The sequence below is a fragment of the Castanea sativa genome, chromosome 4 (genome assembly GCF_040712315.1).
Source record: "Castanea sativa cultivar Marrone di Chiusa Pesio chromosome 4, ASM4071231v1".
NCBI lineage: Eukaryota > Viridiplantae > Streptophyta > Magnoliopsida > Fagales > Fagaceae > Castanea > Castanea sativa.
The window spans coordinates 22,731,193-22,746,875 of NC_134016.1; the positions used below are offsets into that span (position 1 = coordinate 22,731,193).

The window sequence follows — 15,683 nt, forward strand, 5'->3', positions numbered from 1 at the left end:
GATCAGGAACGAGTTCTTGCACCACAGGAGGAAGGGCAGGAGAGGCAACAACAGGAGGGTCTTCTATCTCCTGTATGTCTAGGGGAAGCCAAATGTTCTCGGGCTTCCTCAGCTCGGAAGCTTGAGGAACCCCTGCTGCATTCATGGCTTCTCCCCAGACCTGTTGATAGTACTCTCGGCACAAGGCCGCAAAGGCTTCTATCAACAGTTCTTGCGTTGCATTTACTCCCTTCTGATAGCTGGCCTTCTTCGCGGCCTTCAGTGCGTGCTTGTGGGCGTGAGCCTCCTCCTTCGCCCGCGTAAGCTCCTTCTCCAAATCAGAGCGTGCCCGTTGGGCTTGAGAGAGCTTGTCGTCCTTTTGGTGAAGAAGCTTACGTTGCCCCTCCACTTGGTTTTCCATCGTCTTTAAGCTGGCCTCGGCACCATCCTTCTCTCTTTTTAAATCGGCCAGCTGCGATGTGATCTTCCCATTCTCTGCTAGGACCTGGCCTAGGGACCTTTCTGCCTCTTGCCGTAGCTCTTGCTCCATCCCAGCGCGCTTCCGAGAATCCTCCACGAACTTCTCGGCCGCGAAAACTTCTTGGATGGCCTGCAAAAAATGTCAGGAGGTTAAATATGGTAAAGTGTTTACAAATGAATCTAGAGTATAAGTGTGAGGTGGAACTTACCAGAGCTAAGTCCCTTTTTAATGAAAGGAACAACTGAGGCTGGCCCATCTTCTCCAAGGTTTCCATGTCCTTGGGCAGCAGAAGAGGACGCTCCAACGCCTCGGCCAAGTGGTGGGCGTGGCCTTGTTGGATTGCCCTAATACTGGAGTGGCAAGGGATTGGTGCGCCGTCCAGTCTTAAGTCAGGAGACCAAGTAGCCGGTGCTCGGCGCACTTCGGCCATGTCTCTGATCTCCCCACTCTCGACTGAGCAAGCCCGACCTTTGCCCTTGTCCAGCTTCTGCTGCTGAGCTGGTTGTGGTTGTTGTTGTGGCTTCTTTTATTTTTCGCCACCAGTCTCCTCGGCCTCCCCCTTTCTTTTCTTTTTAGGCTCCTCAGTTGGAAGTTTGGGTACGGCTGGAGGAGGGGGTGTTGGCAAGGCAGGGGGAGCTTGGGATCCCCTCGCACCCTTTTTGGCAACCCTCTCACCTCTCGCGGTCAGGAGGCCCTTCAGCTTGTCCATTTCCTCCTCAATGGAACTGTCGTCTGGACGTGCTACCACTAGACCGGCTATCCCAGAGTTGTCGGCGGCTTCCTCTTCCTCATCGGAAAGGACGACAAATGGGCTTCTACGAGGCCTTTGGGCGTCTTCAAGTTGAAATTTATCTATCTCCTCGTCCAACGTGTTCGACGAAGACACTTGCTCGTCTGGGACAACTGTTGCCTGAGAATGCGTGGCGAGGGGGACTGCCGCAATGGTCTGTGTGTACAGTATGGTGTGGGGGTCGTCAGGAAGGTCGTGGTCGGTTAAGAAGTGCGGTCTGGCTACGTGAATCATTCTTCGCCTTCGGTCACCCGCAACGATGGCGTTCTCAATCTCCTAGAAGTCTGAGGAGATAGGGTCGTACCCTAATATCAAATGCGCCGCTCTCAGTTGCAAGTCTTCACTCACGAACACCTCTGAGCGTAGCACTCGGTTCAGATCCGCGACGTTACAATGGCTCAGGCGAGAGCGCACGTGTTGTTTATCTGCAAAGAAAGACACCAAAACAAACAAACATGGTCAGATTTGTGGGACATGTAATAAACTAAAGTTAGACGCTTAAGTAAATGCAAATGCACATTTTTAGATGTCAGGTGCAGTTATGGGGTGGGAAGTTAGATCCTAAGGAGTCACACCTGGATCTCCCCATTCAACTGGGCAGTGGAGGCCGTCGTGCCAGTTGCTAGAGACGATGAGGTAGTCATCCTTCATGCCTTTATTGGACTTGGGCAGACAGGAGATCAACCTAACTATGCTAGAGCGGGATTTGATATAATAGCATACCTTAGTGAGTTTGTGGCATTCGTACATAAAGGTGACGTCATGCCAGGTAAGGTTCAGACCCATCTGCTCATTTAGAGCATCAACGCTTCCTAAGACTCTAAAGACGTTGGGAGCGCACTGGTCAGGACACAACCGGTGGTTGCGGAGGTATTCCCTAGTCACGCTTCTCATAGGGAGGGTCATCCCACCTTCTATGAAGGCAATCATGGGGATGATAACCTCTTCCGTTTTCCTAGACCCAGCTATAGCTTCCGTCGGACAGTATCTTAAACCTACGTCGCTGGGAATGTGGTATTTGGCTCTGAAACCTTCCATCCCAGCGGCGGTGTCAACTAAACATTTAAATCTACCCATTAGGAAGGGGCGAAAGACTAAGTTTTAAGAGGGAGAACGGTTAAAATGGGAGCCGAGGACAAGATCCGAGGAGAATGGAGTAAAGAAAAAGAATAGGAACTTACAAGTTTGAAGTTGTGCGAGTTTCCACGAATTTCTGCAGAGAAAAGGTGATTACTGATTTTTGATGGGATTAGCTTCTGAAGAAATAAATGAAGGCGCAGGTTCCCAAAGCGTCACGACATGCGGGAAAGCGGCCTCGAAATTGTATTCGTCCCGCCCAAATTTTCAGGGGGTAACAAGGGCCGTTGGATGCTCATCTCACCGTTGAACGTGGGAGACAAGGTGTAACTTACGGTAATAAATGCGCGTGTTTTTGAAAATAAAACCGCCAAGTGGCATCCTCTGGAACACAAAGCGGTCTCCACACGCGCAGTTATTTAGAAAACGTGTGGGGTAAGTTCTCGTTGGATCAAAACCCTATTTTTCTCTTCGGATGCTGAAAAAGATTTTTGAGGGGCTATTGTGGGGAGTAAAAGGACCTAAGCGGGCATTTAGGCCCTTGGGCTCTAGTAAGGAGGGCCGATCTGTTCTTGAGCTAAGAATTTGTTAGTATTGTGAATCGGCCCATACGCTGAGGGTCCGAGGACACATCCGAGGGTGAGTGTCTCCTTGGACAGACCTAAGAAGATTCGTAGATTCACTACGAAGGTCAAGGCAGAACTCTGGAAAGACTGTTGGTTAAGAGGGAGAAACCCTGAACCTTCTAGATACACCGATGTTAGAAAAATATCATAAGCAAAGGCTGCCACCTCCACATTAAAGACTCTGCACCTACCTCCCTGGCCACATTAATGGGGAAGTGACCCCTGAACAGTAGAGCTGAAACTTCTGGTCACTATTCAAAGGCACTAAGGGAAGAAGTATTTAAGGGGGGTGAAGGCCAAAGAGAAGGGGGCAGTCTGTAACAAAGAAAGAAATTAAGAATTGTAATCTTTAAAGAAAGAAAGAGAAATAATATAGCAGTAGTCCTCGGCCCACGTCCGAGGAGGTCCATCAGCAGTTATCATTCATTATTTACAAGTGTTTGCACGCCAAAGCCTGTTATCAATTTCTCAGTATCTTTAGTCTAGATTTCAAGCCCACGCTCTACAAATTTCATTGTTTACGGCTCATTGGGCCTGAGCCCATAATTTTCTTTGGGTCCAAGTGCAATTGTGCACTTACAGTTATTTTTTTAACAATGAAGTTCCACCCAAATGTAGAAATTCAAAGTCTTAGAAAAAATAAAATAAAACGAGTTTTTTTTTTTTAGCAGCGAGAGTTATTTATATATTTTGGCTAAAAGAGTTAGATACTTTAAAGTCTCAATAAAATAACATATCAATATTATCATTATCATTAAAATTCAAGCAACTTATCCCAATTATAATTTGCCTCCAGAACCATCAAAACACATGATCAACTCCAAATCACAAAACTTCGTTACACTAAACCCCCTTTCATCACTTTCCCTTTCAATTTAGATAGAAAATTTATGTGGTAAATAAGTGACCCTAACTGACCTGAACCCCATTTGAGGTACTTAGGAAGTCCAAAATGCCCCTCTCTTTTTCTTTGATTGTTTTCCAAAATAAATAAATAAAGTACAGAAAGAAACTCAAGTCACCAAAAAAGAGAGAGATCAAACAACAAACCCAAAATCACAACAACTAATCAAATAACAATCGGAAAAGAAAATGTTTTCAAAAGGAGTATGCTATTGAGATGAAATTTTTTGAAGCAATAAACAAATCTAGCAAATTTTATCCAAATAGTATACAAAAAATTAGATTGTATCCATCTAGATCACTCCCAACGAATTTTCTTGATAAACTTTTTCTTTAAATTTTTAAAATTTTTATTTTTATACAAGATATAATTTCTATCATAGTATAATCTAAGTGCATATGTGTGTGAAGTTCACTTCTGGAGACAAACTCGGCCCTTGCCCCTAACTAGTGGCGGCTCCAGGAATTTTGTTCAGCGTGTTCCTTAGGTAGCATAAATTACACAATCTTAATTCTTTTTAGTCTTTAGGTAATTAGGTTTGATTCAATGTTATTAATTCCATTCCGTTTCGACCGTAACAACCAAAAATATTTTGCCGGTAAACAAACCGGAACAGTAACCCGCCCTATTCCACTTTAGAAATTTTTTTGGGTAATTCCAGTATATTTCGGGTGTTTTGGTAAATACCGGCCAAAATTCAAGATTCGCCCGGCATGAGGTTTGTGCTTAAAAAAAAAAATCGTTCTTAAAACCAAAACAAATTTGCATTCTGTAAACCAAAAAACGTCAAAAGGAAAAAAAATGAAAAGAAAAGAAATGATCAAAGGTACTTGTATAGCTAAAAAAAATTGTATTGAGAAATTTGAGACTCAAAACTTGAGAAGAGGAATTGCCGCATTGATACTGGTAGAAGACACAGAAGTTACGAATAAGGAGGAAGGCAAAACGTAAATGTAAAAGTATAGATGAAGATGTGATAAAATTTAAAAGTATGGAGTGTAAAAATTGAGGAGATAGAAGAAGTGTGCGGTTAAAAATATATAAGAAAAAATAATTATAAATGAGAAGTAAGTAATATATATTTGGTGAGGAAAAATAATACTGTAATAAAAAATAATAAAAGGTTGAAAATTGTGTTATATTAGGCAGTGTGCTAAGTCGAAGGAATCAAGCTACTGCTTAGCTTGTAGTAGTTTTATTATAATTTTTTTTTCAAATTTTAGTTCAATTTTATTTTAAGTTTTTTCTTTTTGCTTGAAAGACCCCAATATATTGTTTTTTTTGTTGGAACTCAAAAAGATAGAAAACTTTATTGAAACGAAATAGAATACAAGTAAAAGACTGAGGCATTAAGCTCAACTAGGGGGTACAGTAAACCATTAAAACATATCCCCAGGGAAAGGACCAAAACAAAGAGTAGCTCATAGGCATTACACCCCTGCCCACTACGAACCTATCAGACTTGTGCTGCCATCATCCATTTAAAGACTCTAATATATTGTTAAGTTGCTCAAATTATAGACCAAAATTTAATTTTATTAGCATAAAAAAAATTCAGGGTTGTCCCAAAATTGTTTTTTAAAGGTAAATAAATATAAAATTTTAAATTATTATATATAATTTTTTTTTCAGGTTAGGGTGGTCTTGGGACCACCCTGGTTATAAGGTGGTGCCGCTACTGTCACTAATACCCTACAGACACTTATGCTTGTAGAGCGATCATCACGCCAAGGGTTCGCGACAGTTTGATAAACTTTTGAATTTACTAGAAAATAATTTTTTTTTTCTCTCCTATTCTTCAATGAAGGAAACCCAATCTTGATTCAGCAAACCCACTCCTGATTCAATGGCCAATTTTGGTCATTATTTTCGTCAGTGCGCAAATTTTAACCCTTCACCCAAATCTCCAAAACACTGGTTGATTCCCTCATACCCAAACGTCAAATTGACAAACCTACCCAATAATTAATAGCTAGTTGAAGGAGGCACTAAAATCCAAATCTAAATCCAAATCCAAATCCTAGCATATGCCATGGTGGCAATTGCAATAGGGGGAAGAAGAGTTGCATATCTCTATGGTCTCTCAACACCAACAGGACAAACCCATTCAATAATCTGTTGCCACTCAAATAAGGAGAAAATGGGCATTTGCCCTTTCACCAAAACTTTTCAGCAAAATACCCCATATCTGAAACTAATTAGGGAAATGCCTTTGTTTTAAAACTCGATTTTTGGACAATCGAGTTATAGCAAATTGAAAAATTAAAAAAAAAAAAAAATTGGTACTTGAGTTCCATGAACTCGAGTACCAAATTCTTTTTTTCCTACGTTCACATTTGCTATAACTCGACGTTCTAAAAATTGAGTTTTACATTTGGAACTCAATTTTTATAAAATCGAGTTTCAAAACAGGGACATTTCTTTAATTAGTTTCAGACATGGGGCATTTTGCTAAAATTTTGTGAGGAAAAGGTAAAAGCCCATTTTGGCCACTCAAATATAATCATCTGCTAATGTCAAAGCTATTTGTGCGGTCACATGAGTTGATCTTCGACTCCAAACTCCCTTACTAAAAATTGTCACTACAACCCCACGCCCACAGGTATGAGGTATGCTGTTGGTGCAGTGCGTCTCTCCCGACCTATCGACATTATGCAATTGGGTATATGACAGTTTTTTGAGCCCAAATATATAAAATTTATTTTGTTTTGGTTGTTGCATTTGAGTGGTGAAAAATAAGCCACTAACAAATTTTATTATAATTATATATTTTTGCATTTTGGAGCAGACAAGCAGTGGTAGACAGGCGTCTTTACCGTTTCATGGAAGCATGCCTCATTATATATGGCCCATTAGTTGGGGACCGATCGAGTACAACTAGGAGGACCACAGTCTTATTTTGTATGGCCTAAATCATGTATTCTACAATCCTTTTTCCTATTGGCTAGATAAGATGAGATTGCAGAAGGAACTTATCATTAAACATAAGGGGCTGATGATGTGAGATCATTAGAGCTATATAGAAACCAAGTCAAGAAGCTTATTTGGAAATTAAGAAACCTAGAGAAGCCCACGCATAGCAATAGTTTATTAAAATTACGGGTGTTTGCGGTGTGGTTTTGGGCCATTTTTAGTAGTGCATTTTGCAGTGCAGTTTAGCTAAAACTATAACCGCATCACATCTCATTTTTGCAGTCACATGTGTAGTGTGGTGTATAAAATGCGGTTTGAATGATTTGAAGTTGATATATTTTTTAAATTTTGAGCTTTTCTTGCCAAGCCTAAAACTGATTTTTCGCTTTGTTTTGGGTCAAGTTTTAAACTATTGAGCTAGGGTTTTTTTTTTTTGGTTGGCTTTCCTAATTAACACTTGCTAGGTTGGTTTGGACCAGCCCAAATGTTTGTTTTCAAGAACTATAATACACATGGTATATAACAACAATTGAACATATATCACTATCTTAGCCCATAATACACCTCCTATATAAAAATTTAACATATATCACAATAGAATTCAACATATATTAGTAACATAACTATCTCAGATTCTCAAGTATAAATAAAACATTTGAATGAAGTCAAGTAGTCTGAACCAGGTACAGTGGCAAGCAAATTAAAAATTTTAATTGTCAAAATATAATTCTCTTCACTTTAGATCAAGAATATGAAGTAAAAAGCTTTTGTGAAAGACGAGGTACAAAGCAAAAAAGAATTACCCAGACTTAAAGCAATGCTAGTCATGCCTACTAATTTCAAGTTTCAATGATCAAAACCATAATGTAAACAAGTCTAAAGCAAAGCATTAAATGAATTACAAATCCAAAACAAGTATTAATTCTAAGCCCAACAAGAAATTGTTTAAATTGTGGCGGCAGGGTCTGAACGAATAGCCCTGAGAGCTGAAATGCTAAGATAGAGAGTGAGAGAGTGATAAGCTTTTCTTTTTAAAATTTTTTTTTAGAAGTTGATAAAGTGAGTTAGGTAGCTAGCTGCTAAGGTATTAAACTATTTTTTCTTTAAACTAAGGTTATTAAATTATTAATAATATATTTAATATTTAAAAAAAGATTAATATATAGAAAGGATGTGGTGTAGTGTGGTTTTCTTATTATAAAATTACAAACTGTACTGCACCATGCGGTACGGTCGATATAGTGTGATGCATTGTTACTTAGGGTGCGGACAATATTGGTGCAAATTTTATGGTTTGTGTGGTTTGGTAGAGCCTTCTAATTAGGACAGCGTATGAGCCCGTAGGAGCGAGGGAAGCTCACCTTCCAGTTTCAGGCGGAAATTATATATGCATGGGAGACATATAACATCACATTATGGACGATATAATTAATTACTCTTGGTTTTCTGTTCCTTTAGTACCAAAAAAGCCTTTTATTTTTTTTGTTGTTACAGACTACAAAGAGAGGATATATATAAAACTCATTCATGGCTTATATTCTACCACAAATGCCAGGTGGTCCCAAGTCCCAACCCATGTCAAGATCAGCTCTCAGTGGTGTGATGGGAGTTATGAATTCGTAGATTAATAGGCGAAACTAGCCAACTTCTTCTTTCTCTGAGATACTTTTGTAGTCATGCAGAAATGCAGGCCAGTTAGTCTCACCAATAAATAGACTCTTTAGCTTTGGGCCTAATAATGCCCCTCATCCACAGAGACCAATACCATCATACAAAAGTAAAGTCCAAGCACATTTTAAAATTACTATTTTTATTCCTCACCCTCTTTTGGGATTTTCTTGTTCTTTTATTTTTCTGGTTTTGTTCTTTTGTGGTTCAATTCCCATACCAAAGGCTTTTAAGCTTACAGTCACAGAATTCATCAATTAATTTTAGGTCCTGTAACTTACCAATGTGCCCTAGCTAGTAGATGATAGTCCTAACTCTAAAGATCTGCAGGTCCATTATCCCAAACCAACGCATTAATGTGCTAGGACAAGGTTGACAGTGCTCTGATCTCTACATGATAAGACATTTGTATGGTGAGAGCCAGCCTACACTTCCATGAACCATATTGACATGATATTGGCACCCGCAATGAAATCCAGTGGCCTCAATACAATGACTCACAATGAAATCCAAATAAACACATGATCCAGCTTCATGGCCATCCTTTTCTCCTTTTTATTTTTTATTTTACCTCTTTTTGTAAATCGAAGAGAAGAAAGTGCAAAATGGAGGTGGCCAAGTCAGGTCTATAAAAAAAAAAACAAAAAGGAGGCCCATTAGCTCCAAGTAGTGAAGCTGAAGTAGTGAACCTCTACTTAATAAATAGGATAAATAATGGTACAGCATTTGCGTCAGATAAAAAAGTGATGAGGCTAGTAGTATAGCATTGAAGGTTAAGAGAAACAGCACATGGTTTAGAAAAAGCAAAGAAAAGAAAAGAAAAGAAAAGAAAGACCAATTAATATGCTCACGAGTCATGTCCTTGGGTTCTCGTTGGCCTTTTGTTTTGGTTGTAGTTGTGAAAGTAAGATCAATACCACACGTAGTTTAACACATACGAACAAGAGGTAAAATTTCCCTTCAACAAGTCCGAAAGCTTTGAATGGTCTCTGCGTATTTGGAAAGATGCTGTGCAATTCTGCTGCACGCACTGCCATGGCGCTGATTCTTATGTGAGAGTGAGAGATGTGAAGGAAATCATGAAAATGAATAGACTCTTTTTTGGCCTATGCGTTTGAAGACGTTTGAGAGGGACGACTGAGTCTGTCATTAACCCCTTACAACAGTGGCACTGAAAACATGGCACACTTTTTATTCACACTTATAAAAGGAATCCAGAACCGCAGTGGAAAAAGGACTATATATCTGATTCACCACTCTCTCTCTCTCTCTCTCTCTCTCTCTCTCTCGCGCGCGCGCTCTCTCTCAGGTTATAAATTTTGTTCAGTACAATTCTTTAATGCTGGGAGGACTAGCAAGGGTCACTTCATAGCCTGACCGTCTTGGACAACAACGACCACCATATAGTCCAAAGACAAAATCTAACACAACCAAAAGTTAAGGTATGTAAAAATGAGTGTGTCTCAGCTCCTTCAATGAAATAGCTGCAGGGCTAGATACCGTAATGAAGTGCTGGAAAAAACAATAAATTAATGAAAAATAATTAATAAAAAATTTTCATCATGGACAAAGCTGTAGTGGGAAAAATGTTTATATTGACAAAACCCATTATAGTAGTCTGATACCAAATTAATGAACAAATAACATCACTTGCAAGATACATCACCCCACTAAATTAATCAACCTGAGATTACCACAACCCACTTGGTATATTGGTAGATAAAGGAAATAAAAAGAAAAAAGAAACGAAAGAAAAAAACATGAAGTGGTTGATATAGGTGGAAGTAAAAGTAGTGAGAGAGATCTAGCTATATGGCTTAGCAGCTCCATTTTCGTTTTCTACTTCACCTTCTGTTGTTATGGCTGAGGACATATAACTCAATACTAGAGAGTTTTCATCAGGAGGAGGCACCACCGCTGTTCTTGCTTGAAATTGTTGTTTGCAAGCATGACAAGTTATATGAAGAATAGTGGAATTGATTTGCTTCACTGCATGGTCTTTCAGAGTCTGAGCCTTGTCTAATTCAGCCTGGGCTTGTTGCCTGATTCTCTTTGCATTTGCAAATTCCTGCTCTGCTAATTCAATCTGCCGCTTTGCTTGTTGTCTAGCCTCTTCAGCATAAGCCTTTTCTGCCCTGGCTAGCCTTAACTGATCTCGCGCTTGTTCTTTGAGCCTTGACGCAACCACCCCAGGTTTGTCACTAGTAATGGTGCCCTCCTTGGGTGAGTTTCTAATATTACTCAAGTTTGATTCATTTTTCTCTCCAAATTCTGATGACCCAATTGAGAGTTGAAGTTGTGTAGAATGATTGGCATCTTCTGTCTTTGGGGAAGCCGAGACATCAATGGGATTTGATGTGGTTGAGAGCTGAAGCTCCAAGTTGTGGTAGCTTGTGTTTTTGGATGAATTATCTCCTGCAGTAATAGTAGTAGGGTTCAAGAACGTGGTTTCTGTTGATTTTTGCTTTGGCATTACTAAAGCAGCTGGCCAAGGACCTGTGCTGAAATTGGTCTCGCTAGATGGGCTAGGACTCGAAGCCGTTCGAGACAAACATGCTGGTTGGAGTGTATGTGATTCCGGCCTGAGACGGCCCATACTACAAGCATCTTGGTGTTCAATGAAACTCTCTACCCTATAATAAGATATAAGAGAACCATTCAAAATATATTAGTTTATGTTATTAGACTAATATATTAAACATATTTCTATGATTCTACACATAGCAGCAAAATAGAGTCTATTGCGTATTATAAACAAGGCAAGGAAGAGATCAAGACAGTAAACATACTCGAAGAAAAATAAACAAAGAACATAAATAAATGTTTTGACAAGGGCATAATTGACGGGGATTGAAATGGTAGCGAATATATATATATATATATATATATATATATATATGTTGATTAGATAATGGTACAATACCATATTAATCATTTAATATATATTCCATATCATCCACAGGAGAAATATATTGTGATCATAAAGTAAACAGTAAGAAGAAGCTGGTTTGGGTCATGGGCTGCGGGAAGGATTTTGAGACCAACTGCTGTAATGCCAACGGAAACTGATCTTTGGGAAATGTGTTTCAACTTTCAACTGTCAAAAACAGTTGTTAAAAATTGGATTAAGGTCCCATCAGTCAAAACCAAACCTTTTTTTTTTAATAATGTTTTCTTTTTCTTTTTAAGTCAAAGCTCAAGTTAACAGAACTAGATCAATTGATGATCATGGTTTGAGATCAATGAAACTTAAATCCAACATATGGAAAGAGAAGAAGAAGGTAGCCAAAAAAAAAAAAAATGTAACCCAGAAACCCAAAATACAATTGTGTGATCAATTTGGTTGTAATAATAAGTGAAGGGCCATGATAGGTAATTAATGATGGAAAGGTTTGAAATTTAACCTTGAAAACACACGGCCACAATCACATGAATGGCCCCTGGTGCCACAGGTTTTGAGATGGGCTTTATAATCAGATTGAACTGCATAACCTTTGGAACATTTCTCACAAACCCATTGTTTGTGATTACTGTGCTTCCTTCTGAAATGCTTCTTTATCCCAACAAGATCACCCAGAGCGTGGCAAGGATCATGGTGCAAGCAGCTTGGTTCTGGGCACACGAAAACGCGTTTTCTCACCACTGGATTCTCTCTCTTTAGCAACTTCCATGGCACCTTGTGCCTTCGACGATGCATCTGAAGGTTCTGGTCTCTCTGAAATCCCTGGTTGCAGATCTCGCACACATAACGATCCGATTCCAATAGTGTTTTTGGTGAGAGAGAAACCACTTCTGCATCTGGATCTATCACGACAAACCATCAAAATATGGTGTTAGAAGTCGATGGTCTTTTGCCTATATCTTTCGTACCAGAATGAATTTTTAAGTAAAACTTGTTTTTATTGGAAAGTAGACAAACAAAAATTTTCATATTAAACCAAGGAAGACGTAGGAGAGATATATATCATATATAAATATAGATATAAGTAAAGAATTGATTTCGTATACCTGGAGTTCCTGCTGGCCTTCGTTTCCTCTTGTTGTTAATACCGTTTTCTAAGCAAGAAAATGGCTCAGAAGAAGGAAGTGAAGAGGAGGAAGAGTTATTGGCTAACATGAGTGAAGTGAATTTCTTACTTGTTCTCTTTGAGTGATTATGTTGTATAATATAAAGCCTAAGAAGGAAAGCGATCCCTCTTCACTTTTTTTTTTTCTAAATAAAATCAAGGTTAATAATAATAATAAGGGAGAGATTGGATTAGAGGTGGGGGATGAGAGAGAGAGAGAAGATACATGTACAGCTAGAAGGGTTGCCTAGGACTTAGAGGAAGAAAAAAGGCTCTTTCTTTCTTTCGGTTACCTCAGCTTTCCTTTTAGCTAGTTAGCTTTTGAACTTTCAGCTTTTTCAATGATCAGCTTTCTCTCTTGCTTCCTTTGCTTTCTTCTAACCCTCATCTTCAACAGGTATTCTTGTAGAGCTACTAGCATCCCTTATTAAACTTGTTCAAAAGGAGAGAGAGAGAGAGAGAGAGAGAGAGAGACCCAATCACAATGCTTGAAACTTGATCCCACAGCCAGAAATGGGCTCCAGAAGAAAAAACATCCCCACAAAGAAACAAAAGCGCACTCATAATTCATCACAAACAGTAAAATTTTTGCTTTGCATGCAAAAAATACAGGCCAAGCTCCACATGTACACGTAAGCTCCCTATTTTTGTCAGTCTCTATCTCTCTCTCTCTCTCTCTCTATCTCACCCCGTTTTAGCATTTCTCTTGTAAAAGATCTTCTAAACAGCTTAGGAAAAAAGTTTTCTCACTGACTAAAGTACCCCTTTTAATTCAGGCTCAGCAACGTATGTACAATACAAACTGATTATAATTATATTTGAAGCAGCCTTTTATAAAGGTGCTACTGTGGGATGTAATTGTAAAGTCACCCTCAAGGGTATACTAGTCAATGAAGTCATAATTCCCTGTGCAAAGATGCTCACTTTTTGGTAAACTAGGTGCATCAGTTTGGCAATCATTTAAAAAAAAAAAAAAAAAAATTTCCACTTTTTCTTTTTCATGGTTGGGGTTGATGAGGGTGAGACCTGAGATCGACTAAGAATGAATTAAATTGGCATGATTATCTTTTCAAGGGCCAAAAAAAACTCATAAATATATAGATATTATAATAATTAACACGATTACAAGATACACAAATGATATATATGTGGTTTGGTCTTAAAGTCCAATGCACACGCAAGAAAACATAGAGAAAAGTTTTGGAATGGAGAAGAGGATCACACAAAACTGGCTCCCACAAACATCAAATCTTACTATCTTAGCCTAATTACATAATAATAATAATAATAATAATAATAATAATAATAATAATAATTCTTTGAGAATATGGTAAAAACCAAGACTGTTATGCCACATGCATGTTCGTCGTGTGAACAATTTGCAATGGTTCATCTTCAATTTCAGTTAAAAAAAGGAATTAAACTTTCTGGGAAAATTTGTTTGCCGACATATATTATAATTCTTCTTTTCTTTTTCTTTTTCTTTTTTCCTTTCACTAAAACGGAGATTGACCTATTTTGGAGAAGTCTAGAAAACTAAGGATATGTTTGGTAACTGTTTTTCCTCATTTTTTTGTTTTTAAAAATAATTTTATATTTTTGAGATTAAAAAACATGTTTGGCAATCTAAAATGGACAGAAAATAAAAATTATTCTCAAAACTCAATTTACAAAAGAAACTGAAAACATGTAAAAGACTATTTTCAGTTTTTAATTTTCAAAAGTTAATGAAAACACCCATTTAATTTAATGAATCTATCTCATTTAATGAGTTAGTATTAGAGTTCAAATCCTAGTAACAACATATTTTAGTATTTTCTATTTTTTTTTCCTTCAAAAAACTATCTTTTTAATTTCAACTAACCAAACATGTTTTTGATTTAAAAAATACAAGAAAATTATTTTTTTCTTTATATTCTCAAAAACAAGTTTTGAAAATAGAAAATAAAAATTGTTACTAAACATAACCTAATTTTCTCTAATTTGCAAAATAATTCTCTTTTAGGGAATTGAATGCATTTTCAGAAGAAGAAAATAGAGGTGAACTTTTATTTATTTTTTTGAAATATAAAAAAGAAGATGAAACAAAACCAGTTCAAGATAAATTATTAAAATGCCTAACTCAATTGAGCTGCACACATCATCTGCCCAAACCCTACATTTTCACTCCGAAGATACTTGAGGTCACAAGGATTATTTATATCCGTTGAGGTACTGAATTCAAGACACATTTATAATAGGCAATGTAGTAACAAATTAGATTATTTGTGTGTTGTGTAGGTGTGTGAGGAGTCTCAATTACAACTTAACTAAATTTTTTGGGGTGTTGTGGGCTTTGACGTTGGTGTCAAGAATTTAAGTGAGGGAGATTATGATACTCCAAATTAGATTATTTGAGTATTTTTTGTAAACACTCATCTATATATAGTGAAGAGTAGGGAGAAAAAAAAAATCATAGTGTTGGAGAATCTATTGCCAGGGGACACAGAACATAAACCAACAAGAAGTTAGGAATTTCATTTTCTTTTTCCTTGTTTTTTTGAGTAAGTAGGTCGGAGTTTCTTTCTTTTATTTTCTTACTTTTCTTTTGTTCTTTTCTGGGGAATCAAATGACAAGTTCAATTATATTCTGCTAGTTTTGTCTCTCTATCCTTCCAATTTATCATGTCTACTCTTTTGAAGGCGCAGTAGTTGTGTATGTGGATAGTGGAAAAGCTGTAGAAATAATTTATACATGACAAATGCAATAAAATACTCAAAATTTTAGAGGCATAATAAACTTATGAAGAGACTAAGATGCCAATAAAATAGGGGATGGTGGAATTAAAAAACGATAAAATCGTTAGAGAGAGTTTTGGGTAAAAATAAAAGAAAAACAAATTCAAGGCTTTGAAAACAAGGATTTCTTGTTGTTCGTATCAATCTGTTAACACCATAGCTTTAGAAGTGGATTAATGTTGGAAATAAATAAAGATTAAGAAAATTTTGCAATATTAGCTCAATTATTTCTTTTTTACTAAAATGCAAATTACAATACCTCTAATAGATCCATTAAAAGGGTCCTTTAAATTTAAAAATTTTTAATATACACAATCGATTACTTCAACAAGATCAATATTGTGCGCCTTCCATTATGACTAATGACCTGTCACATTTTCATGGAATCGCTGTTAAACTA

At 37.6% G+C, this 15,683-nt stretch overlaps 1 protein-coding gene across 2 annotated transcripts; it reads right to left on the reverse strand.

Moving 5' to 3' along the window:
* Positions 1-10,013: 10,013 nt before the first annotated feature.
* Positions 10,014-13,083, reverse strand: LOC142631935 (protein indeterminate-domain 16-like). 2 transcript variants are annotated; one of them, XM_075806301.1, is made up of 3 exons: positions 12,447-13,083; positions 11,843-12,242; positions 10,014-11,071 (listed from the first exon to the last, which is right to left on the reverse strand). In XM_075806301.1, the coding sequence occupies exons 1-3, from the start codon at positions 12,553-12,555 to the stop codon at positions 10,243-10,245; spliced, it is 1,338 nt and encodes a 445-aa protein (XP_075662416.1). In that variant the 5' UTR covers positions 12,556-13,083; the 3' UTR covers positions 10,014-10,242. The 2 variants fall into 2 exon arrangements, with proteins under 2 accessions (XP_075662416.1, XP_075662417.1); XM_075806302.1 differs by having other exon boundaries at positions 11,843-12,236; positions 12,447-13,001.
* Positions 13,084-15,683: the final 2,600 nt, after the last annotated feature.

Bases quoted from the DNA above. Each gene is read 5' to 3' on its own strand.
- LOC142631935 (XM_075806301.1), bottom strand. From the start codon at position 12,555: ATGTTAGCCAATAACTCTTCCTCCTCTTCACTTCCTTCTTCTGAGCCA. The intron at 12,243-12,446 runs GTATACGAAATC...TTGTCGTGATAG, and splicing joins AAGGCCAGCAGGAACTCCAG to ATCCAGATGCAGAAGTGGTT. The intron at 11,072-11,842 runs GTTAAATTTCAA...ATCTTATTATAG, and splicing joins TGTGGCCGTGTGTTTTCAAG to GGTAGAGAGTTTCATTGAAC.